The sequence below is a fragment of the Mauremys reevesii genome, linkage group 1, assembly GCF_016161935.1.
Source record: "Mauremys reevesii isolate NIE-2019 linkage group 1, ASM1616193v1, whole genome shotgun sequence".
Classification (NCBI taxonomy): Eukaryota; Metazoa; Chordata; order Testudines; family Geoemydidae; genus Mauremys; species Mauremys reevesii.
In genome coordinates this window covers 350,029,634-350,055,729 of record NC_052623.1, presented here as the reverse complement: position 1 = coordinate 350,055,729, position 26,096 = coordinate 350,029,634, and the positions used below count along the sequence as shown (strand labels likewise).

The 26,096-nt window shown below is 46.8% G+C and overlaps 1 protein-coding gene across 6 annotated transcripts in view; it reads right to left on the bottom strand.

The window, feature by feature from the left end:
* Nucleotides 1-1,071: 1,071 nt before the first annotated feature.
* IL2RA (interleukin 2 receptor subunit alpha) overlaps nt 1,072-26,096 on the bottom strand; it is a 46,749-nt gene continuing 21,724 nt past the window's right edge. For 2 of the 6 annotated variants that reach the window (XM_039516234.1, XM_039516580.1), the window contains exons 2-15: nt 25,754-25,939; nt 23,191-23,268; nt 22,626-22,859; nt 21,417-21,464; nt 19,229-19,414; nt 15,732-15,809; nt 15,167-15,400; nt 13,958-14,005; nt 11,766-11,951; nt 7,623-7,700; nt 7,055-7,288; nt 5,846-5,893; nt 5,195-5,261; nt 1,072-3,144 (exon numbers count right to left, since the gene is read on the bottom strand). In XM_039516234.1, coding sequence (XP_039372168.1) covers nt 3,024-3,144; nt 5,195-5,261; nt 5,846-5,893; nt 7,055-7,288; nt 7,623-7,700; nt 11,766-11,951; nt 13,958-14,005; nt 15,167-15,400; nt 15,732-15,809; nt 19,229-19,414; nt 21,417-21,464; nt 22,626-22,859; nt 23,191-23,268; nt 25,754-25,939 — 1,826 coding nt within the window. In that variant the 3' untranslated portion in view covers nt 1,072-3,023. The remainder of the gene's footprint in view (nt 3,145-5,194; nt 5,262-5,845; nt 5,894-7,054; nt 7,289-7,622; nt 7,701-11,765; nt 11,952-13,957; nt 14,006-15,166; nt 15,401-15,731; nt 15,810-19,228; nt 19,415-21,416; nt 21,465-22,625; nt 22,860-23,190; nt 23,269-25,753; nt 25,940-26,096) is intronic. The other 4 variants (XM_039516480.1, XM_039516317.1, XM_039516399.1 and 1 more) reach the window with 4 other exon arrangements.

The following is a 26,096-nucleotide window of genomic DNA, read 5'->3' as shown; positions in this document are numbered from 1 at the left end:
TTTTTTTTTTTTTTTTTTGTCTTTACTTTACTTCTACTTTGTTACTGAGCAGCACCAGCACCAGGATCCCATCCTCAGTGGCCAGTGGGCAGGCAGCTGGCCGGTGTGGAAGCTGAGGCCAGGAGAGCAGAGAGCAGACAGCTAACCAAATTTTTATTTTTAGACACAGAGACAGACCACTCACTCGTTTGACCGCTGAGCTATATCCCTTAATAGTCTAACTCAGTTGCCATAGTAACAAAACCCATGACAACCAAATACACAACACATAGCCTCAGCTAGACACCAAAAATCATGAACTCTGGTTTTATGTCTCATTACAACAATCTGTAACCTTTTGTCCTATGACTTCAGAGGTGTTAACTGCCAACTTCATTTTGAATGGTCTCTTGCAACATGTGTTAACGCCTTATGCTTAACAGTCTGTTCCACATTGTATTTAGCTGTGACACTGATTAGCTTTCCCAGACCTGAGGCAGAACTCACTGTGTAGCTCGAAAGTTTGTCTCTTTCAACGTTGAGAGGTACACTTTCAAGAAACAAAGAAATAACAGGACATGAGAGGGAACTCATGAGCCAGCCAGCCAGCAGGAGACTGGACAAGCTTCAAGGCAGGTGGGACATATAACAGTGCAGTTATTTATTGGGGAAATTATGGAGAATTCTCCATAATAATGTGCACCTTAGGACAGATGAAGGATTGTTTTCTCCAGTGAGCTTTTCAGAGCAGGAGAGCCCACTGAACCAGCTGTGCAGAGCGGGACCAACTGCCTGCCAGCATATATGTATGCCAGAAACATCTGCAATGTATAATAAAAATATTAGGGAGCTGCAAGCAATAAGTAGCAAGAGGGTCAGATAATTTAGGAACAAGGCAGTGTATTGCAGTGGTTCTCAAACTTTTGTACTGGTGACCCCTTTCACACAGCAAGCCTCTGAGTGCGACCCCTCTTATAAATTAAAAACACTTTTAAATATATTTAACACTATTATAAATGCTGGATGCAAAGCGGGATTTGGGGTACAGACTGACAGCTCACGACCCCTGAAGGGTTCCGACCCCCAGTTTGAGAACCCCTGGTTTATTGAATCCCAATCTGTCAGGACTTGGAGCCCTTGCAGCAGCTGAAGGGTGTGAACAATCCACCCTATTACATAAATATAGATCTTCTCCTTTTCCCACCCAAAATAATAGCATCTAAAGGTAAAATGTTGTACAAACATTCTATAATGCACTGAGATTAGATAATCAGCTGCTCACCTTAACAAAGCTATTCATATAATGAGCTAGGTCTATCCCAACAGGATTCAGTGTCAAGCATGTAAAGTATAACTATCAAGAATACTGAGCAAGAAAAAAAATGAAAAGAATTAACAAGCCAGTGGTGCAGAATATAAGGCTGAGCCAGGATGCTGTAGTTCCCATTCTTGGAGTCACCCCAAGAGTCTAGTAGTCTACAATAGTATAAAATGAGCAGTTATGGGAAGGTAGATAAATATTCAAATGCACTTGCAGTTCATACAATCCCATAAATAAATATACATGTCAAATATCAGTTTGTGTATTCCAAAGTCATACTTAATTCTGCCCCTCTATACCAGGGCCCCGAGTACTTTGGCAGAATGAGCTGTCAAGTATTTCTTGATACGCTGTACAGAAGTGGTGCCCAGACTGTTCCTCTTGCATCCCCCTTACCAGTAATGGAATCTGTCCGCTTCCCCCATGCATTACTGCACAGTTGGCTCAGCAGAGCTGCTTGGTCTGAAGGCGGAGCTGGGGGCCGAACTGGGGATGGGGGAGCAGCTGGGACTAGAAGCAGAGCTGGCATGGGGACAGAGAGGGAATGAGGGCAGAGCTGGGCTGGGGGTGCAGTGGAGCTGGAGCTGGAGCTGGGGACGGAGCAGGAGGCAGAGTGGGGCTGGAGTTGGGTTGGGGGCAGAGCAAGGGGTGGAGTGGAGCTGGGGCCGGAGCTGGAACTGGGCTTAGGTCAGAGTGGGGTTGGGTGGCACTCCCTCCCTGCCCCCTGTGGGGGCTGGCCCAGGACTTGCCACATGCCCCCCCCCAAATGTTCCTCTGTACCCACGTAGGGCGGTGCACCCCACAGTTTGGGGAGCACTGCTCTACAGACAAGGCCAACACCCTTCCTTCCTTTATGCTAAACAATGTACTAGCCTGCTCTGATCAATGGGATAGTCTGAAATATAAGGGTAGAGGGGATGGATGTGTGGTCTGTATGTGCAAAGTGAAGCCTCTGGTTCACAGTGAGAGGAGGAAGAGGGTATGATGAGCTTTTCAGCTCACATGAAAAGAGTGATTGGGGTTTACTGGGTTTTCCTCCCACAAAGTAGAATAGGGAGTGTGCGAGAAAGGTGTCATTTCTGGGCAATGTGTGGAAAATAAGATCTTCTGTGATCTCTTGAGTGTAGCAGTCAGAGATGGGATGGGGAGAGTCAGATATGTGGCTTGTACAGGAGGAGTAAGCGTCATGATATTGGTGTCTCTGTCTAATAATGGCCACATAGTCTGGTTAGGCCTGTGGACCACATGTGCTGGCTGGTAGTTTGTGAGAGTTTATAGCCCATATTGGAAATACATTTGATATAAGAGAGGAGGGTGAAGAGCATTTCTGGTAAACACTTTCAGGTTAGGCAGGGATTGAGGGGCAGATTGAAGGCTATTTCTGGAATATCCAATGTGATATTTTACACGTTCCTTTTAAAAAAGAGATTATATAAGCTATGAATATATTTGAATATGTATCTACTTGCTCTTAACTGGTGATTTCCATACTTTTAATTGTTTAGGTTTTTAACTCTAATGTTCTTCAAGATACATACATAGTAGCAACTTGAAATGAATGTGAAAGAAGTTCTTTGTCTGTTAATAACAATACGGCCCATATTGCATGTGCTATATGTCTTTTCCTAGCATTGAGAGCTCCGATATCTTGGCTCTAGGCAGGAACCAGTCTGTCCCAGGGCAATCCAACTCGAGCATTAAAGTGAAACATCTGCTACTTCCTTCACATATTAGATTTTAGTCTGTGAGCTTCCTCCTCACTCTCCATTTCCACACTTGCTGCTGTTATTAGAATGGACTTTGTCTTTTCAATCTTGACATCTTCTGTCAAACTCCTCCGTCTCCTATAAAGACAGTAAAATCACAGCCTTTGGTTAGAATGCAGCACGTACCTGAAAGTTCTTTGGTAGAGGACAGAAGGGAGTGGGTATTGCAGCCATCTGTTAGCAAACAAAACCTTGGAGCTTAAGCAATTACGGTTTTAAAAATTGAAACAAATATTTTAAGCTTAAACTGGAAATTGATCAGAAGTGGCTACACAGCCCTGGAGCAAAGTGCCTTCCGTGTAAGAGCCTGCTTAGTAAACAGGCCCGGCTGCTGTTTCTGAATGGTTTGATGGGGCCAGCCCTATGTTAGGCACAAGGCAATAATGATGAAAAAGGCACCGAGAACCGCTGAGATCCTCCCTCGGAAAGGAAAGAGCACAGCCTGCTTGCCAAACACAGATGATAAGAAACACAACTGACAATAACTGATTCCATCATCTTATAAGCATCATCTCAGTCTTATCTGGACTGAGGCTTTTTAGCTAACTTTCATCCAGGCCTCGAAATGGGTCATCTTGATTATCACTACAAAAGTTTTTTTTCTCCTGTTGATAATTGCTCATCTTAATGAATTAACCTCTTAGAGTTGGTAGGGCAACTCCCAGCTTTTCATGTTCTCCGTATGTGTATATAGATCTCCTTACTATATATTCCATTCTATGCACCCAGTGAAGTGGGTTGTAGCCCATGAAAGCTTATGCTCAAATAGGTTTGTTAGTCTCTAAGGTGCCACAAGGACTCCTGTTCTTTTTATAGACAGGTGCTGCACCATTCCTCCAAGGGCCAGAAGTGATAGAAATATGGAACTGGGGACTGAAGACACCACAGCCATGTGTCCTCACTATCCACCCCCAACAGCTCTATATACATCCCGATTTGGTGGTCTGTGGTAGACCCCTACCATGATATTGCCCCTATTTTTTGCCCTTGTATCTTCACCCTGAGGCTTTCAACTGGTCTTTGAACTGGGGCACTTGGCATTGGCCAATGTCAGAAGACAGGACACTGGGCAAGATGGATCTTTCACCTGACCCAGTATGACCATTCTTATGGTCTTATTGCTGCTCATCTCCTTCTGGACCTCAGAACAAGTGTATACAATACATTCTTGATGTACAATGCAGCGCCTCCTCACATTTTTCTCTGCACCTTGATTCACATTTTTTTAGGTTTTCTTTGCAACTCCCATCCTGTGCCCGAACCCCCTTTGCCCCCTAGATAGTTGAAATCCCCCAGTATTATTGAGTTTATATTTTTATAGTTTCTCTAATCTCCCTGGGCATTTCACAGTCACCATCACCATCCTGGTCAGCAAGTTGGTAATATACTCCTATTGCTAGATTCTTATTATTCAAGCATGGAATTTCTATCCATAGAGATTCTATGGTACAGTTTGATTCATTTAAGATTTTTACTATATTTGACTCTATACTTTCTTTCACATATAGTGCCCAGGAATGCTGGAACAATTTGTATAGTGGGGGTGCTGAGAGCCATTGAACCAAACTGTAAACCCTGTATATGATAGAAACCACTTCAAGCCAGGGGGTGCTCCCATGCCCCCAGCACCCCTAGTTCCAGTACCTATGATAGTACCTCTCCCACACCAGCATGACCTATTCTGTCACTCCTATATATTTTGTACCTGGTATTATAGTGTCCTATTGATTGTCATCATTCCACCAAGTTTCTGTGATGCCTCTTATATCAATGTTGTGAAATCCACCTTAAATCCAGTGTATTTGCACCAATCAAACCTCATTTACCTCTTAGCAATGTTGTCCACTCATTATTAGACAACTTATTCCCTTATTGACACCTCTGTCTCACAGACTCATTTCCAAGATTCACAGAGTAAGCAGATTTGTGCCCATTTCAAGCTTAAAAATGTTAATCCTGATTTTTTCATTGTGCCTTTATTTAATATAGTTAATCATTTATATCATAAAAAGAATACATCCATGAATCCTGCCTATGCTGTGTATGGAGTCATGTGACTAATAACGCCATGCATGCTAGGGATCGTTTAGATTCAATTAACTCATTCCTGTCATCCCATGCTACTTACCATAGTTTCGATACGATGATCCACCCCAAAATGATGAAAATGATTGGGAAGACAGTAGAGACAGCAACTTTTGAGAAGACACAAAAAATCAAATCTGTTAGCAGATGATATTGTCTGAAACACTACAGAGTGATTAGCATGGTTCTAAAGAAAACAGCAGTTTCCCCAAAATTAATGTAGAGAAACAGGTGTCAGGAAAGGGATAGTATCAGGAGGTAGCCGTGTTAGTCTGTATACACAAAAACAAGGAGTCCGGTGGCACCTTAGATTTGTTTGGGCATAATATTTTGTGGGTGAAAAACCCACTTCTTCAGATGCAAAGGAAAGGGATCGGAACTCGTCTCCCTGCACTATAGAGAAAGAGAGAGCTAGCTGTATCCCAGCACCACGGCAGTGCTGTTTACTCAGCCCTCCTGCAGAATTTAAGTGGCTTAAATGCTTATACCCCCCATTTGCCACCCTGAACAATGTATGTCCTTCTTTGGGGTTTACATCCATCACAGAGTAGTAGGTGATTATTGTATGGTGCAAAATGTTCCTTAGTTCTGATTGTGCTGGGTCTCTTAAGGGGAGTCACGAATTTAAAGGGGGAAAGTGACTGTCCTAAAGGAGGGAGAAATACCACCCATGAATGAGCTGAGCCTGGTGTACCTGTGACAGGAAACATCACTGATGGGACATGGAAAAGCTCTGATGTATCTAAAAAGAGAGAAATTCCTGTTTTTTAATTATTGATGTATTGCTTCCAATGAGGAGGGATGGTCATTCATGGAATCAGAGCCATGCTGAGGTGGGCACTTGCATCTGAGAGCTCACTTTCATCACACAGAGATGTTATAATTGCTATGTTTGCTCTTTAAACAATCAATCAACACTTCCAGCCTGCGAGTGTGCCCTGCCTGTTATATATGTGATGTAAACTGCAGCATCCAGTGAACTGGGATCGATCTCACCAAGAGGCATGGTAATTCCATGTCAGTTTGGAGAGAAAGGATGGTCCAGCCATTAGGCCTCCGGCTTAGACATTAGGAAACCAAGATTCAGTTCCCTGTTCTGCTACGGGCTTCTTGTGTGACTTTAGGCAAATGACGTTGGTCTAGATTCCAAATAGTACTTAGGCTCCTAACTTCCACAGAAATCAATTACTGCACTGGGCCTTAACCTCTGTGTGCCTCCGTTCCCCATTTGTAAAATAGGGGTCACAGTCCTGCCCTGCTTCACAGGGGTGTTGTGGGGATAAATACATGACAGATTGTGAGGTGCTCGGATACTATGGCAAGGGGGACTGTATAAAGACCGTATATACATTTGCCTACAGCCCAATGAAGTCCCTAAACCCCCAGTGCTACAAGAGGGGCTCCGATGAAACATCATTTTCGGAAGCTTTCACATGTGTGACCTAGTGCCAGTGTGTTGTGAAGATGGTGGATATGCCCTGAGAAGTAGCAGTTAATGCTGCTGGATTGGGAGATTTTGGAGACCTCATCTATGATAAGGAGACTTTTTTTCCTTGTCTGGCAGTAGCGTGTCTGGAGAAACTGGGTCTGCACAAGGGTCAGGCACAATCTAGCCCCAAACTGATCTTTGCTTTTGCTGGTAGCCATGTTCCTAGTGACGTGACTATAGCGTGAAAGAAACCCAGCACTATACTGCAGCATGGCAGTTCCTCTTCCCTTCCCCAGGGGTGGTTTCCACATCCTGCTCAGAAGCTCTGAAGATTCCCCATTGTTCCCTACACCTGAGGCACCAAGTCACAGCCAGCTGGAGATGGCTGGTACCTGCACAAAGGGAAATGAATCTGAGGTGGAGCTAACACCTCATTCATCAGGGACTAGTCAATGCCAGAGCACCCTGTCGAACCTGTTATTGGAATCGGTCGTGTCATCTCTTCTTCACTCTTGCTGTCATTAGTGCACAGCAGACTTGGCCTTGTCCAGAAGGTTTTCCCATGCTCTTCCTTACATGTGCTGATATCAGAGGTTGGGGGCCGAGCATCGTAACCACGCAGACACTTGTAATGCAGTTCCTGACCCACAGCATATTCTGTCACCCTAGGTGTGGTATGTTCCACAGGGCTGGGTATCCCACAATAACCTATGAAATCCAAAGGAGTCAGACAGTTAGCTAGGTGCTGTTTTTATCCCACTGTGGCTATTATCGCATCAGTGAGATTTGCAATGGCACAAAATGGGCCTGTGTGGAGAAAACCAGTCTCTCCTAACTCTTTGGGGCAATATGAAAAATTTGCTCACACGGTAACAACTGCTCCTAGCAAGTGGGTTTTGTAACCGCTGTGTCTGAATCAAAGATGACAAAATCTAATACAAAACATTAAAGGGTGGGATTTTGAAAATACTCAACATTGGACTTTTTCTGCTTCTATGGAAGTCAACAGGAGAAATATGTTACAGTCATTAATGAGTGGTACCTGCTGTGTCAGATGGCACGATGGTGACTGGATTCTCAGGTTTTCTTTTTGACGGTTGTGAAGTAGCCCAGGAGTCCCCTATGGAGAAGATTAAGCTTAGTGGTTTTTTTCTGTAAGAGAAGCTGATATTCTATAGAATCATAACTGGAAAAGCCCCATTTGATTGCCTAGGCCAACCCCTGCCAGTACAAGGTTGTTCCTTACAGCACATAATCTGCCACCACGTAATTCAGAGTATTCCATATTTGCCTTCTTAGACCTTCCTCTGAAGCATCTGGGTCTGGCCCCTCTCAGACAGTTTACTGGACTCAGGGGCAGCTCTAGGATTTGCGCTGCCCCAAGCACGGTGGCACGCCGTGGGGGGTGCTCTGGCGGTCACCAGTCCCCCGGCTCCAGTGGACCTCCTGCAGACGTGCCTGCAGAGAGTCTGCTGGTCCCGCAGCTTCGGTGGACCTCCCGCAGGCATGCCTGCGGATGCTCCACCGGAGCCGTGGGACTCCCACGGGACGCCGCCCCAAGCGCGCGCTTGGCGCGCTGGGGTCTGGAGCCGGCCCTGACTGGACTAGATAGACCATTGGTCTGATCCAATCTGGCCGTTCCTATGTTCTGGTGGGGTTTAGTTTAAAAAGTCACAAATGGCAGGGTTTCCACTACCTCCATAGGGAGACCGTTCCACAGCCCAGTACCCCATATTTCAATGCCAAGAAACTTTCCTTATATTTAACCTAAATATTCCCCATTCTTAGTTTGAAGGTAACGATAATTGTTTCCTTACTTGGTGTGTTCCTGTATTGGTTAATGGTGCATAACAGGATTAGATATAAAGAAACTGTATGTGGCACCCAGGTGGCTTTGCTATACAAGCCTATGATTTACCTTACCAGAGATGACATCCCTAAATCCATTTCCCATCTAAAGTACAACAAAACAGGACAAATTCAGCCCTGGTGTATCTCAGTTTAAGTTAATGGAGGTGCCCCTATACTGACAGTAGAGCAGCATGTGGCTTAGCACATGTGATTGGCTCCACTGTCCATTCTTACTGATGTCTATGAGTGTACATAACAACAACCACAGACCATAACTGAGCATCAAACATGTTTCAGAAGCATAGGGCTCCTAGCAAAGAGGACTGGAACCATGGGTGTGTGCCCCAGGGGACACAGGGACAGATACATATTCCCTCCACCAGATCAGATTGAAATAGTTCAAAAAAGGTTTAATTGCTGCATCAGGAGTTTGCTCTTTGTTGAAGAAGAAGGAGTCGGGGATGGGGGCAGGGTGTTGGAGGGAGACATGACAAGGAAACCCCCTTGTTGCCTCACTGGCAGCGGTCCCGTGGAACTAGCAAAATGAACATCCAAACCTCTGCTAAGTAGGTCAGGAGGCATGAAGGCTCTACTGTGATCAGAAGAGACTAAACCACAGCGGCAGCAGTGTGAGAAGGGTCTAAGGAAATAGCAAGTCCTCCTCCCACTGGTCAAATTGTGTTGGGCAGCCAGTGAGGTTTGCGTTTGATTTGTATGGTTTTAGGTGTACTAGCTTCTTGGGGCAGGAACCACATCTTTCTTTGTGATCCTTACAGGACTGAGTTCGCTGTCAGCCATCAGCAAACAATAAATGAATAGATTCCCACCGTTAGGAAATTTTCCCTGATATGCTGCATGTTGATTCTAGAACTGGGCCTGAGCCACAGAGCCGCTCTGGAATTCGGATGGTTAACATTGTATAAACACCCAGATAAATAAAGAGCAGTTTGGATTCATATTCAGATCCAAATTTTTCCAAAGTTCACAGCTACGATTTTGCTCTAGGCCCATCTCTGTTTTGTTCCTGACAGAAGCTTTGTCCTCTGACAGGTACCGAATGTCTTTCACTTTTTAAGCTGTGTGTTTCCACTCTTTCTATTCACTCAACTTGCAGTGTGACTCTAAATTGGTGAAAAACAACAAGGAGTCCAGTAGCACCTTAAAGGCTAACAGATTTATTTGGCATAAGATTTCGTGGGTAAAAAAACACTTCTTCAGATACATGGAGTGAAAATTAAGACACAGGCATACATATACTGGCACATGAAGGAAACTACCTTACAAGTGCAGAACCAGTGTTGACAAGGCCAATTCACTCAGGGTGGATGTGATCCACTCCCAATAATTGATGAGGAGGTGTCAATACCAAGAGAGGGAAAACTGCTTTTGTAGTGAACCAGCCACTCCCAGTCCCTGTTCAAGTCCAATTTAATGGTGTTAAGTTTGCAAATGAATTGTAGCTCTGCAGTTGCTCTTTGAAGTCTGGTTTTGAAGATTTTTACTTGAAGGTGGCTACTTTTAAATCTGTTATTGAATGTCCAGGGAGACTGAAGTGTTCTCCTACTGGCTTTTCTATGTTACCATTCCTGATGTCTAATTTGTGTCCATTTATTCTTTTACGTAGAGACTGTCCGGTTTGGCCAATGTACATGGCAGAGGGGCATTGCTGGCACATGATGGCATATATCACATTAGTAGATGTGCAGGTGAATGAGCCCCTGATGGTGTGGCTGGTGTGGTTGGGTCCTATGATGGTGTCGCTAGAGTAGATATGGGGACAGAGAAGGCAACAGGGTTTGTTACAGGGATTGGTTCCTGGGTTAGTGTTTCTGTGGTGTGGTGTGTAGTTGCTGGTGAGTATTTTCTTCAGGTTGGGGGGCTGTCTGTAAGTGAGGACTGGACTGCTTCCCAAGGTCTGTGAGAATAAGGGATCGTTTTCCAGGATAGGTTGTAGATCGCTGATGCGCTGGAGAGGTTTTAGCTGGGGGCTATGCGTGATGGCCAGTGGTGTTCTGTTATTTTCCTTGTTGGGCCTATCCTGTAGTAGGTGACTTCTGGGTACCCATCTCTCTTTGTAAATCTGTTTCCTCACTTCCCCAGGTGGGTATTTTAGTTTTAAGAATGTGTGATAAAGATCTGGTAGGTGTTTGTCTCTGTCCAGGGGCGGCTCTAGGCACCAGCAAACCAAGCTGTTGCCTGGGGCGGCCAAATCTAGGGGGCGGCAGGCTGGGCCGGTGGACCTGCCGCAGTCATGCCTGCGGGAGGTCCACCGGACGACCGGACCTCCCGCAGGCATGACTGCGGAGGGGGCGCTCGTCCCGCGGCGCGGCTGGACCTCCCGCAGGCATGACTGCGGCAGCTCAAGGGGAGCCGCCGGACCCGCGAACCGTCCGCAGCCGTGCCTGCGGCAGGTCCGCTTGTCCCGGGGCTCCGGTGGACCTGCCGCGGGAGCTCAACCGGAGCCGCGGGAAGAGGGGACCCGCCGCGGGACCGAGGAAGGGCGGCGCAGCACACCGCGCTGCCTGGGGCAGCCTATTTTCTAGAGCCGCCCCTGTCTCTGTCTGAGGGACTGGGAGTGGCTGGCTCACTACAAAAGCAGTTTTCCCTCTCTTGGTATTGACACCTCCTCATCAATTATTGGGAGTGGACCACATCCACCCTGACTGAATTGGCCTTGTCAACACCGGTTCTCCACTTGTAAGGTAACTCCCTTCTCTTAATGTGCCAGTATATTTATGCCTATATCTGTAATTTTCACTCCATGCATCTGAATAAGTGATTTTTTTTTACCCACGAAATCTTATGCCCAAATAAAACTGTTAATCTTTAAGGTGCCACCAGACTCCTCGTTGTTTTTGTGGATACAGACTAACACGGCTAACCCTCTGATTCTAAATTGATCAGTTTCACTTTCTGATTAGAGTCTGTTTTACTTTCCTTTTCTTATGCACTAGTTCAACACTGTGGTGTTTCCAGCTCTGCAGGAAATGTTTATTAAATAGTAATCATACACTGAACCCTTTGTTTTAATTTCATTGTACACACTTCTATGTATATTAGGTTTTGTATTGTCAGTGGGAGTCAATATCTGGGTGGCAGGTTTGCCTGGGAGAATTAAGAATACAAAACATAATTCAATACCACAGTATTGTGTTGCCACTATAATAGCTAAATCAATTGAAAATTTCCTGTGCATATAGAAAATGTGGTTAGACCTAGCAGGATTTAGTTGGGGATTGGTCCTGCTTTGAGCAGGGTGTTGAACTAGATGACCTCCAGAGGTCCCTTCCAACTCTGATATTCTATGATTCTATGAAGGATGGTAATCACTTACGTTCACATACAGAAGCTTTTGTGGTCCAGTGAATAAGCCCAGTATCGTTGGTACAGACAATAAAGTTACTCTTCCCAATTATCCTTCTATAGCCAGCTTCACACATGTATCGCACCTTGCTGCCCACCATGACCCTGTCAATGGTAATTTCAGCGAACTCAATGTAGTGTGGGGCGAAGCACTTCCCTGCAAAGAGGAAGAAGGTCCATTAGGGTAACAGTACATGGCTGGAGGGCTTTGAATAATTTTGATTTTAGACAACCAGGGAGGAACGATGGCCATAGGGTTAGGGCACTTGATTAGTTCCATTACTGCAAATGGGGGATTGCATGTTTGAATACCTCCCCCCTTCCCGTGCATTGTTCCTAGGTTCTGCGATCTCATAGTTGGTTTGGAAGCTGAAAGAATCACTGCAGAAGTAAACTAATGACATGGGGCCTGATCCTGCTCTCAGTCACCCTGATGTAAAGCACGAGCTCCATATAAGGTAATGGAATTTAAAAAAAAGAAGGAAAATGATTTAAGATGAGGGTGGGGGAGGAGTTTTAAAGGGCTTACCCTTTTGTTTGGGCATAATCTTTTGTGGTTGAAAAACCCACTTCTTCAGATGCAAAGGAAAGGGATCGGAACTCGTCTCCCTGCACTATAGAGAAAGAGAGAGCTAGCTGTATCCCAGCACCACGGCAGTGCTGTTTACTCAGCCCTCCTGCAGAACTCCTACAGAAGGGCCAGAGAGATCCATATTAAGAGCATTCACCACTGCAGTTATGGTTAGGCCATTGCAAAATAGCCTTGGGATACAAATGCCTCTCTCATGAGAAATATTTGTGATGCTATTTACTCTGTTCATTTAATTTCATTCCATCACTCCCGCTTATTCTTATTTATTATGGGTATTATAGTAGCACCTAGAGGCCCCAACTGAGACCAGAACCCATTGTGTTAGTTCCTATACATACACATAGTAAGAGTCAGTCCCTGTCCCAAACAGCTTAAAAACTAGTTGCTTGGCTGGTGCACCTTTGGTTTGATTTGTATGGTTTTTGGGGTACTGGCAGGGCCGGTGCAACCATTTAGGCAACCTAGGCGGTCGCCTAGGGCACTGGGATTTGGGGGTGCCATTTTCTTCAGCAGCGACTGCGGCGGCTGGATCTTCGGCCGCCCTGGTCGCCGCCGGCATTTAGGCGGAGGGAGCTGGGGCAGGGGGGCACAGGGAGGACTGCCTGCAGCAAGTTGGGTGGGGGCGGCACGCAGGGGAACTCCCTGCCCCAGCTCACCCCTACCCCGCCTCCTCCCCAAGCACGCCGTGGCTGCTTCACTTCTCCTGCCTCCCAGGCTTGTGGTGCCTAAGCTGATTGGTGCCGCAAGCCTGGGAGGTGGAAGAGGTGAAGCAGCCATGGTGTGCTCGGGGTGGAGGCGGGGCAGGGATGAGCTGGGGCGGGGGGGTGCCTCAGAGCGGAGAGTGGGGGGTGGGGAGCTGCCGCAAGGGGGGCGCCTCAGGGTGGAGGGGGGGAGCTGCCATGGGGGGGCGCTTCAAGGGGGCGGAGGGAGCTGCTGCGGGGGTGGGGCGCCTCAGGGCAGGAGGTGCAAGGTGGAAGTTTCGCCTAGGGTGCGAAACATCCTTGCACCGGCCCTGGGTACTGGCTTCATGGATGGGACTGCACCTTTCTCTAAAACAACGAGGAGTCCAGTGGCACCTTAAAGACTAACAGATTTATTTGGGTATAAGCTTTCGTGGGTAATAACCTCACTTCACTTCACTTTTTTACCCACAAAAGCTTATGTCCAAATAAATCTATTAGTCTTCAAGGTGCCACCGGACTCCTTGTTGTTTTTGTGGATACGGACTAACACGGCACCTTTCTCTGTGATCCTTACAGGGCCAAGTTCACTGTCAGTTCTCAGCAAATTGATTTTCAATGTGACTCGGGCACCAAACTCCCTTAGGTGCTGAAGTTTCCACCCTAAGTGGCTTAAATGCTTATACCCCCATTTGCCACCCTGAACAATGTATGTCCTTCTTTGGGGTTTACATCCATCACAGAGTAGTAGGTGATTATTGTATGGTGCAAAATGTTCCTTAGTTCTGATTGTGCAGGGTCTCTTAAGGGGAGTCACAAATTTAAAGGGGGAAAGTGACTGTCCTAAAGGAGGGAGAAATATCACCCATGAATGAGCTGAGCCTGGTGTACCTGTGACAGGAAACATCAGTGATGGGACATGGAAAAGCTCTGATGTATCTAAAAAGAGAGAAATTCCTGTTTTTTAATTATTGATGTATTGCTTCCAATGAGGAGGGATGGTCATTCATGGAATCAGAGCCATGCTGAGGTGGGCACTTGCATCTGAGAGCTCACTTTCATCACACAGAGATGTTATAATTGCCATGTTTGCTCTTTAAACAATCAATCAACACTTCCAGCCTGCGAGTGTGCCCTGCCTGTTATATATGTGATGTAAACTGCAGCATCCAGTGAACTGGGATCGATCTCACCAAGAGGCATGGTAATTCCATGTCAGTTTGGAGAGAAAGGATGGTCCAGCCATTAGGCCTCCGGCTTAGACATTAGGAAACCAAGATTCAGTTCCCTGTTCTGGTATGGGCTTCTTGTGTGACTTTAGGCAAATGACGTTGGTCTAGATTCCAAACAGTACTTAGGCTCCTAACTTCCACAGAAATCAATTACAGCACTGGGCCTTAACCTCTGTGTGCCTCAGTTCCCCATTTGTAAAATAGGGGTCATAGTACTGCCCTGCCTCACAGGGGTGTTGTGGGGATAAATACATGACAGATTGTGAGGTGCTCGGATACTATGGCAAGGGGGACTGTATAAAGACCGTATATACATTTGCCTACAGCCCAATGAAGTCCCTAAACCCCCAGTGCTACAAGAGGGGCTCCGATGAGACATCATTTTCGGAAGCTTTCACGTGTGTGACCTAGTGCCAGTGTGTTGTGAAGATGGTGGATATGCCCTGAGAAGTAGCAGTTAATGCTGCTGGATTGGGGGATTTTGGAGACCTCATCTATGATAAGGAGACTTTTTTTCCTTGTCTGGCAGTAGCGTGTCTGGAGAAACTGTGTCTGCACAAGGGTCAGGCACAATCTAGCCCCAAACTGATCTTTGCTTTTGCTGGTAGCCACGTTCCTAGTGACGTGACTATAGCGTGAAAGAAACCCAGCACTATACTGCAGCATGGCAGTTCCTCTTCCCTTCCCCAGGGGTGGTTTCCACATCCTGCTCAGAAGCTCTGAAGATTCCCCATTGTTCCCTACACCTGAGGCACCAAGTCACAGCCAGCTGGAGATGGCTGGTACCTGCACAAAGGGAAATGAATCTGAGGTGGAGCTAACACCTCATTCATCAGGGACTAGTCAATACCAGAGCACCCTGTCAAACCTGTTATTGGAATCAGTCGTGTCATCTCTTCTTCACTCTTGCTGTCATTAGTGCACAGCAGACTTGGCCTTGTCCAGAAGGTTTTCCCATGCTCTTCCTTACATGTGCTGATATCAGAGGTTGGGGGCCGAGCATCGTAACCACGCAGACACTTGTAATGCAGTTCCTGACCCACGGCATATTCTGTCACCCTAGGTGTGGTATGTTCCACAGGGCTGGGTATCCCACAATAACCTACGAAATCCAAAGGAGTCAGACAGTTAGCTAGGTGCTGTTTTTATCCCACTGTGGCTATTATCGCATCAGTGAGATTTGCAATGGCACAAAATGAGCCTGTGTGGAGAAAACCAGTCTCTCCTAACTCTTTGGGGCAAAAAAAATTTGCTCACACGGTAACAACTGCTCCTAGCAAGTGGGTTTTGTAACCGCTGTGTCTGAATCAAAGATGACAAAATCTAATACAAAACATTAAAGGGTGGGATTTTGAAAATACTCAACATTGGACTTTTTCTGCTTCTATGGAAGTCAACAGGAGAAATATGTTACAGTCATTAATGAGTGGTACCTGCTGTGTCAGATGGCAGAATGGTGACTGGATACTCAGGTTTTCTTTCTGACGGTTGTGAAGTAGCACTGGAGTCCCCTATGGAGAAGATTAAGCTTAGTTTTTTTTTTCTGTAAGAGAAGCTGATATTCTATAGAATCATAACTGGAAATCATAACATTTGATTGCCTAGGCCAACCCCTGCCAGTACAAGGTTGTTCCTTACAGCACATAATCTGCCTCCACGTAATTCAGAGTATTCCATATTTGCCTTCTTAGACCTTCCTCTGAAGCATCTGGGTCTGGCCCCTCTCAGACAGTTTACTGGACTAGATAGACCATTGGTCTGATCCAATCTGGCCATTCCTATGTTCTGGTGGAGTCTAGTTTAAAAAGTCACAAATGGCAGGGTTTTCACCACCTCCATAGGGAGAATGTTCCACAGCCCAGTACACCATATTTCAATGCCAGGAAACTTTCCTTATATTTAACCTAAATATTCCCCATTCTTAGTTTGAAGGTAACGATAATTGTTTCCTTACTTGGTGTGTTTCTGTATTGGTTAATGGTGCATAACAGGATTAGATATAAAGAAACTGTATGTGGCACCCAGGTGGCTTTGCTATACAAGCCTATGATTTACCTTACCAGAGTTGACATCCCTAAATCCATTTTCCATCTAAAGTACAACAAAACAGGACAAATTCAGCCCTGGTGTATCTCAGTTTAAGTCAATGGAGGTGCCCCTATACTGACAGTAGAGCAGCATGTGTCTTAGCACATGTGATTGGTTCCACTGTCCATTCTTACTGATGTCTATGAGTGTACATAACAACAACCACAGACCATAACTGAGCATCAAACATGTTTCGGAAGCATAGGGCTCCTAGCAAAGAGGACTGGAACCATGAGTGTGTGCCCCAGAGGACACAGGGACAGATACATGTTCCCTCCACCAGATCAGATTGAAATAGTTCAAAAAAGGTTTAATTGCTGCATCAGGAGTTTGCTCTTTGTTGAAGAAGAAGGAGTCGGTGATGAGGCAGGGTGTTGGAGGGAGACATGACAAGGAAACCCCCTTGTTGCCTCACTGGCAGCAGTCCCATGGAACTAGCAAAATGAACATCCAAACCTCTGCTAAGTAGGTCAGGAGGCATGAAGGCTCTACTGTGGTCAGAAGAGACTAAACCACAGCGGCAGCAGTGTGAGAAGGGTCTAAGGAATAGCAAGTCCTCCTCCCACTGGTCAAATTGTGTTGGGCAGCCAGTGAGGTTTGCGTTTGATTTGTATGGTTTTAGGTGTACTAGCTTCTTGGGGCAGGAACCACATCTTTCTTTGTGATCCTTACAGGACTGAGTTCGCTGTCAGCCATCAGCAAACAATAAATGAATAGATTCCCACCGTTAGGAAATTTTCCCTGACATGCTGCATGTTGATTCTAGAACTGGGCCTGAGCCACAGAGCCGCTCTGGAATTAGGATGGTTAACATTGTATAAACACCCAGATAAATAAAGAGCAGTTTGGATTCATATTCAGATCCAAATTTTTCCAAAGTTCACAGCTACGATTTTGCTCTAGGCCCATCTCTGTTTTGTTCCTGACAGAAGCTTTGTCCTCTGACAGGTACCGAATGTCTTTCACTTTTTAAGCTGTGTGTTTCCACTCTTTCTATTCACTCAACTTGCAGTGTGACTCTAAATTGGTGAAAAACAACAAGGAGTCCAGTAGCACCTTAAAGGCTAACGGATTTATTTGGGCATAAGATTTCGTGGGTAAAAAAACACTTCTTCAGATACATGGAGTGAAAATTAAGACACAGGCATACATATACTGGCACATGAAGGAAACTACCTTACAAGTGCAGAACCAGTGTTGACAAGGCCAATTCAGTCAGGGTGGATGTGATCCACTCCCAATAATTGATGAGGAGGTGTCAATACCAAGAGAGGGAAAACTGCTTTTGTAGTGAACCAGCCACTCCCAGTCCCTGTTCAAGTCCAATTTAATGGTGTTAAGTTTGCAAATGAATTGTAGCTCTGCAGTTGCTCTTTGAAGTCTGGTTTTGAAGATTTTTACTTGAAGGGTGGCTACTTTTAAATCTGTTATTGAATGTCCAGGGAGACTGAAGTGTTCTCCTACTGGCTTTTCTATGTTACCATTCCTGATGTCTAAATTGTGTCCATTTATTCTTTTACATAGAGACTGTCCGGTTTGGCCAATGTACATGGCAGAGGGGCATTGCTGGCACATGATGGCATAGATCACATTAGGAGATGTTCAGGTGAATGAGCCCCTGATGGTGTGGCTGGTGTGGTTGGGTCCTATGATGGTGTCGCTAGAGTAGATATGGGGACAGAGAAGGCAACAGGGTTTGTTACAGGGATTTGTTCCTAGGTTAGTGTTTCTGTGGTGTGGTGTGTAGTTGCTGGTGAGTATTTTCTTCAGGTTGGGGGGCTGTCTGTAAGTGAGGACTGGACTGCTTCCCAAGGTCTGTGAGAATAAGGGATCGTTTTCCAGGATAGGTTGTAGATCGCTGATGCGCTGGAGAGGTTTTAGCTGGGGGCTATGCGTGATGGCCAGTGGTGTTCTGTTATTTTCCTTGTTGGGCCTATCCTGTAGTAGGTGACTTCTGGGTACCCATCTCACTTTGTAAATCTGTTTCCTCACTTCCCCAGGTGGGTATTTTAGTTTTAAGAATGCGTGATAAAGATCTGGTAGGTGTTTGTCTCTGTCTGAGGGACTGGGAGTGGCTGGCTCACTACAAAAGCAGTTTTCCCTCTCTTGGTATTGACACCTCCTCATCAATTATTGGGAGTGGATCACATCCACCCTGACTGAATTGGCCTTGTCAACACCGGTTCTCCACTTGTAAGGTAACTCCCTTCTCTTAATGTGCCAGTATATTTATGCCTATATCTGTAATTTTCACTCCATGCATCTGAATAAGTGATTTTTTTTTACCCACGAAATCTTATGCCCAAATAAAACTGTTAATCTTTAAGGTGCCACCAGACTCCTCGTTGTTTTTGTGGATACAGACTAACACGGCTAACCCTCTGATTCTAAATTGATCAGTTTCACTTTCTGATTAGAGTCTGTTTTACTTTCCTTTTCTTATGCACTAGTTCAACACTGTGGTGTTTCCAGCTCTGCAGGAAATGTTTATTAAATAGTAATCATACACTGAACCCTTTGTTTTAATTTCATTGTACACACTTCTATGTATATTAGGTTTTGTATTGTCAGTGGGAGTCAATATCTGGGTGGCAGGTTTGCCTGGGAGAAGTAAGAATACAAAACATAATTCAATACCACAGTATTGTGTTGCCACTATAATAGCTAAATCAATTGAAAATTTCCTGTGCATATAGAAAATGTGCTTAGACCTAGCAGGATTTAGTTGGGGATTTAGTTGGGGATTGGTCCTGCTTTGACCAGGGTGTTGAACTAGATGACCTCCAGAGGTCCCTTCCAACTCTGATATTCTATGATTCTATGAAGGATGGTAATCACTTACGTTCACATACAGAAGCTTTTGTGGTCCAGTGAATAAGCCCAGTATCGTTGGTACAGACAATAAAGTTACTCTTCCCAATTATCCTTCTATAGCCAGCTTCACACATGTATCGCACCTTGCTGCCCACCATGACCCTGTCAATGGTAATCTCAGCGAACTCAATGTAGTGTGGGGCGAAGCACTTCCCTGCAAAGAGGAAGAAGGTCCATTAGGGTAACAGTACATGGCTGGAGGGCTTTGAATAATTTTGATTTTAGACAACCAGGGAGGAACGATGGCCATAGGGTTAGGGCACTTGATTAGTTCCATTACTGCAAATGGGGGATTGCATGTTTGAATACCTCCCCCCTTCCCGTGCATTGTTCCTAGGTTCTGCGATCTCATAGTTGGTTTGGAAGCTGAAAGAATCACTGCAGAAGTAAACTAATGACATGGGGCCTGATCCTGCTCTCAGTCACCCTGATGTAAAGCACGAGCTCCATATAAGGTAATGGAATTAAAAAAAAGAAGGAAAATGATTTAAGATGAGGGTGGGGGAGGAGTTTTAAAGGGCTTACCCCTTTGGGCATAATCTTTTGTGGGTGAAAACCCCACTTCTTCAGATGCAAAGAAAAGGGATCGGAACTCGTCTCCCTGCACTATAGAGAAAGAGAGAGCTAGCTGTATCCCAGTACCACGGCAGTGCTGTTTACTCAGCCCTCCTGCAGAACTCCTACAGAAGGGCCAGAGAGATCCATATTAAGAGCATTCACCACTGCAGTTATGGTTAGGCCATTGCAAAATAGCCTTGGGATACAAATGCCTCTCTCATGAGAAATATTTGTGATGCTATTTACTCTGTTCATTTAATTTCATTCCATCACTCCCGCTTATTCTTATTTATTATGGGTATTATAGTAGCACCTAGAGGCCCCAACTGAGACCAGAACCCATTGTGTTAGTTCCTATACATACACATAGTAAGAGTCAGTCCCTGTCCCAAACAGCTTAAAAACTAGTTGCTTGGCTGGTGCACCTTTGGTTTGATTTGTATGGTTTTTGGGGTACTGGCAGGGCCGGTGCAACCATTTAGGCAACCTAGGCGGTTGCCTAGGGCACTGGGATTTGGGGGCGCCATTTTCTTCAGCAGCGACTGCGGCGGCTGGATCTTCGGCCGCCCTGGTCGCCGCCGGCATTTAGGCGGAGGGAGCTGGGGCAGGGGGGCACGGGGAGGACTGCCTGCAGCAAGTTGGGTGGGGGCGGCACGCAGGGGAACTCCCTGCCCCAGCTCACCCCTACCCCGCCTCCTCCCCAAGCACGTCGTGGCTGCTTCACTTCTCCTGCCTCCCAGGCTTGTGGTGCCTAAGCTGATTGGTGCCGCAAGCCTGGGAGGTGGAAGAGGTGAAGCAGCCATGGTGTGCTCGGGGAGGAGGCGGGGCAGGGATGAGCTGGGGCGGGGGGGTGCCTCAGAGCGGAGAGTGGGGGGTGGGGAGCTGCCGCAAGGGGGGCGCCTCAGGGTGGAGGGGGGGAGCTGCCATGGGGGGGCGCCTCAGGGGGGGCGGAGGGAGCTGCTGCGGGGGTGGGGCGCCTCAGGGCAGGAGGTGCAAGGTGGAAGTTTCGCCTAGGGTGCGAAACATCCTTGCACCGGCCCTGGGCACTGGCTTCATGGATGGGACTGCACCTTTCTCTAAAACAACAAGGAGTCCGGTGGCACCTTAAAGACTAACAGATTTATTTGGGTATAAGCTTTCGTGGGTAATAACCTCACTTCACTTCACTTTTTTACCCACAAAAGCTTATGTCCAAATAAATCTATTAGTCTTCAAGGTGCCACCGGACTCCTTGTTGTTTTTGTGGATACGGACTAACACGGCACCTTTCTCTGTGATCCTTACAGGGCCAAGTTCACTGTCAGTTCTCAGCAAATTGATTTTCAATGTGACTCGGGCACCAAACTCCCTTAGGTGCTGAAGTTTCCACCCTAAGTGGCTTAAATGCTTATACCCCCATTTGCCACCCTGAACAATGTATGTCCTTCTTTGGGGTTTACATCCATCACAGAGTAGTAGGTGATTATTGTATGGTGCAAAATGTTCCTTAGTTCTGATTGTGCTGGGTCTCTTAAGGGGAGTCACGAATTTAAATGGCGAAAGTGACTGTCCTAAAGGAGGGAGAAATACCACCCATGAATGAGCTGAGCCTGGTGTACCTGTGACAGGAAACATCAGTGATGGGACATGGAAAAGCTCTGATGTATCTAAAAAGAGAGAAATTCCTGTTTTTTAATTATTGATGTATTGCTTCCAATGAGGAGGGATGGTCATTCATGGAATCAGAGCCATGCTGAGGTGGGCACTTGCATCTGAGAGCTCACTTTCATCACACAGAGATGTTATAATTGCCATGTTTGCTCTTTAAACAATCAATCAACACTTCCAGCCTGCGAGTGTGCCCTGCCTGTTATATATGTGATGTAAACTGCAGCATCCAGTGAACTGGGATCGATCTCACCAAGAGGCATGGTAATTCCATGTCAGTTTGGAGAGAAAGGATGGTCCAGCCATTAGGCCTCCGGCTTAGACATTAGGAAACCAAGATTCAGTTCCCTGTTCTGCTATGGGCTTCTTGTGTGACTTTAGGCAAATGACGTTGGTCTAGATTCCAAACAGTACTTAGGCTCCTAACTTCCACAGAAATCAGTTACAGCACTGGGCCTTAACCTCTGTGTGCCTCAGTTCCCCACTTGTAAAATAGGGGTCATAGTACTGCCCTGCCTCACAGGGGTGTTGTGGGGATAAATACATGACAGATTGTGAGGTGCTCGGATACTATGGCAAGGGGGACTGTATAAAGACCGTATATACATTTGCCTACAGCCCAATGAAGTCCCTAAACCCCCAGTGCTACAAGAGGGGCTCCGATGAGACATCATTTTCGGAAGCTTTCACGTGTGTGACCTAGTGCCAGTGTGTTGTGAAGATGGTGGATATGCCCTGAGAAGTAGCAGTTAATGCTGCTGGATTGGGGGATTTTGGAGACCTCATCTATGATAAGGAGACTTTTTTTCCTTGTCTGGCAGTAGCGTGTCTGGAGAAACTGGGTCTGCACAAGGGTCAGGCACAATCTAGCCCCAAACTGATCTTTGCTTTTGCTGGTAGCCACGTTCCTAGTGACGTGACTATAGCGTGAAAGAAACCCAGCACTATACTGCAGCATGGCAGTTCCTCTTCCCTTCCCCAGGGGTGGTTTCCACATCCTGCTCAGAAGCTCTGAAGATTCCCCATTGTTCCCTACACCTGAGGCACCAAGTCACAGCCAGCTGGAGATGGCTGGTACCTGCACAAAGGGAAATGAATCTGAGGTGGAGCTAACACCTCATTCATCAGGGACTAGTCAATGCCAGAGCACCCTGTCGAACCTGTTATTGGAATCGGTCGTGTCATCTCTTCTTCACTCTTGCTGTCATTAGTGCACAGCAGACTTGGCCTTGTCCAGAAGGTTTTCCCATGCTCTTCCTTACATGTGCTGATATCAGAGGTTGGGGGCCGAGCATCGTAACCACGCAGACACTTGTAATGCAGTTCCTGACCCACGGCATACTCTGTCACCCTAGGTGTGGTATGTTCCACAGGGCTGGGTATCCCACAATAACCTATGAAATCCAAAGGAGTCAGACAGTTAGCTAGGTGCTGTTTTTATCCCACTGTGGCTATTATCGCATCAGTGAGATTTGCAATGGCACAAAATGGGCCTGTGTGGAGAAAACCAGTCTCTCCTAACTCTTTGGGGCAAAAAAAATTTGCTCACACGGTAACAACTGCTCCTAGCAAGTGGGTTTTGTAACCGCTGTGTCTGAATCAAAGATGACAAAATCTAATACAAAACATTAAAGGGTGGGATTTTGAAAATACTCAACATTGGACTTTTTCTGCTTCTATGGAAGTCAACAGGAGAAATATGTTACAGTCATTAATGAGTGGTACCTGCTGTGTCAGATGGCACGATGGTGACTGGATACTCAGGTTTTCTTTCTGACGGTTGTGAAGTAGCCCTGGAGTCCTCTATGGAGAAGATTAAGCTTAGTGTTTTTTTTCTGTAAGAGAAGCTGATATTCTATAGAATCATAACTGGAAATCATAACATTTGATTGCCTAGGCCAACCCCTGCCAGTACAAGGTTGTTCCTTACAGCACATAATCTGCCTCCACGTAATTCAGAGTATTCCATATTTGCCTTCTTAGACCTTCCTCTGAAGCATCTGGGTCTGGCCCCTCTCAGACAGTTTACTGGACTAGATAGACCATTGGTCTGATCCAATCTGGCCATTCCTATGTTCTGGTGGAGTCTAGTTTAAAAAGTCACAAATGGCAGGGTTTTCACCACCTCCATAGGGAGACCGTTCCACAGCCCAGTACACCATATTTCAATGCCAGGAAACTTTCCTTATATTTAACCTAAATATTCCCCATTCTTAGTTTGAAGGTAAAGATAATTGTTTCCTTACTTGGTGTGTTCCTGTATTGGTTAATGGTGCATAACAGGATTAGATATAAAGAAACAGTATGTGGCACCCAGGTAGCTTTGCTATACAAGCCTATGATTTACCTTACCTAGGGTGACCAGACGTCCCGATTTTATCGGGACTGTCCCGATATTTGCTTGTTTGTCCCGCGTCCCGACCAATGTTAGGTCGGGACACTGGACAAACAAGCAAAGGCTCCGGAGCCTGGCAGGGCTCGCGCCCTCCCCCGCCCTGACTCTGCCCCCTCCTTCCCCCATTGGCTCCCTCCCCAAATCCCCACCTCTTGCCAAGCATGCCATGCCCAGGAGACGCAGGGGAGTGCAGGGCCGGGGTGAGTGTGAGTCTGGCCTGGCCCCGAGCAGGCAGGACTCGGTACCTGAAGGGAGAGTAGGGGGGTGGCCTGCGGGGCTAGGCGGCGGCTGTTCTCCCCACCTGGGCAGCAGGACTCGGGAGCAGCCGCTGCTGCAGCTCCCACTGCCGCGGGGGGAGGAAGCGGCCAAGCACGTGGCGCTCAGCGGCTGTGGTTTTGGCGCCCGGGCCGAACCCCCCGAGCCCGGGACTGCTGCAGGGACCCAGCAGCGCGCACGCTGCGCCCAGCCCCTGGCCAGTCGTGTCTGGGCTGGCTTCCCGGCTGGTGCAATCCCACGGCAGAGGCATTGGCAGCCCAGCCCCATTTGTTCTCCTGCGGGACCCAAGCGGGATGGGGGGGCTGAGGCCTGCTGCCCCCTCTCCGGGGCCGCCCGCGGGATTGCACCAGCTGGGCAGCCAGCCCAGACGCGACTGGCCAGGGGCTGGGTGCACGCTGGGTCCCCGCAGCAGGCCCGGGCTCGGGGGGTTAATGGGTGCTAGAGCCGCAGCCGCCGAGCTTGGCCAGCAGCCGCTTCCTCCCCCCGCGGCAGTGGGAGCTGCAGCAGCGGCTGCTCCCAAGTCCCGCTGCCCAGGTGGGGAGAACAACCGCCGCCTGGCCCTGCAGGCCGCCCCCTACTCTCCCTCCAGGTACCGCGCCCGAGTCCTGCCTGCTCGGGGCCAGGCCAGACTCACACTCACACCAGCCCCGCGCTCCCCTGAGTCTCCCCTGCCTCCCTCCAGCGCTTGCGGAGGGAGGCGGAATCGGGGATGGGGGATTTTTTTTTTTTTTGCTCTGCCGCCATTTTTTTCCCCTCTGTCCCTGCCCCCCTCCCCATGTCCCGATATTTGACCTGGGTGATCTGGTCACCCTAACCTTACCAGAGATGGCATCCCTAAATCCATTTTCCATCTAAAGTACAACAAAACAGGACAAATTCAGCCCTGGTGTGACACCTCCTCATCAATTATTGGGAGTGGACCACATCCACCCTGACTGAATTGGCCTTGTCAACACCGGTTCTCCACTTGTAAGGTAACTCCCTCTCTTAATGTGCCAGTATATTTATGCCTATATCTGTAATTTTCACTCCATGCATCTGAATAAGTGATTTTTTTTTACCCACAAAATCTTATGCCCAAATAAAACTGTTAATCTTTAAGGTGCCACCAGACTCCTCGTTGTTTTTGTGGATACAGACTAACACGGCTACCCCTCTGATTCTAAATTGATCAGTTTCACTTTCTGATTAGAGTCTGTTTTACTTTCCTTTTCTTATGCACTAGTTCAACACTGTGGTGTTTCCAGCTCTGCAGGAAATGTTTATTAAATAGTAATCATACACTGAACCCTTTGTTTTAATTTCATTGTACACACTTCTATGTATATTAGGTTTTGTATTGTCAGTGGGAGTCAATATCTGGGTGGCAGGTTTGCCTGGGAGAAGTAAGAATACAAAACATAATTCAATACCACAGTATTGTGTTGCCACTATAATAGCTAAATCAATTGAAAATTTCCTGTGCATATAGAAAATGTGCTTAGACCTAGCAGGATTTAGTTGGGGATTTAGTTGGGGATTGGTCCTGCTTTGAGCAGGGGGTTGAACTAGATGACCTCCAGAGGTCCCTTCCAACTCTGAGATTCTATGATTCTATGAAGGATGGTAATCACTTACGTTCACATACAGAAGCTTTTGTGGTCCAGTGAATAAGCCCAGTATCGTTGGTACAGACAATCAAATTACTCTTCCCAATTATCCTTCTATAGCCAGCTTCACACATGTATCGCACCTTGCTGCCCACCATGACCCTGTCAATGGTAATCTCAGCGAACTCAATGTAGTGTGGGGTGGAGCACTTCCCTGCAAAGAGGAAGAAGGTCCATTAGGGTAACAGTACATGGCTGGAGGGCTTTGAATAATTTTGATTTTAGACAACCAGGGAGGAACGATGGCCATAGGGTTAGGGCACTTGATTAGTTCCATTACTGCAAATGGGGGATTGCATGTTTGAATACCT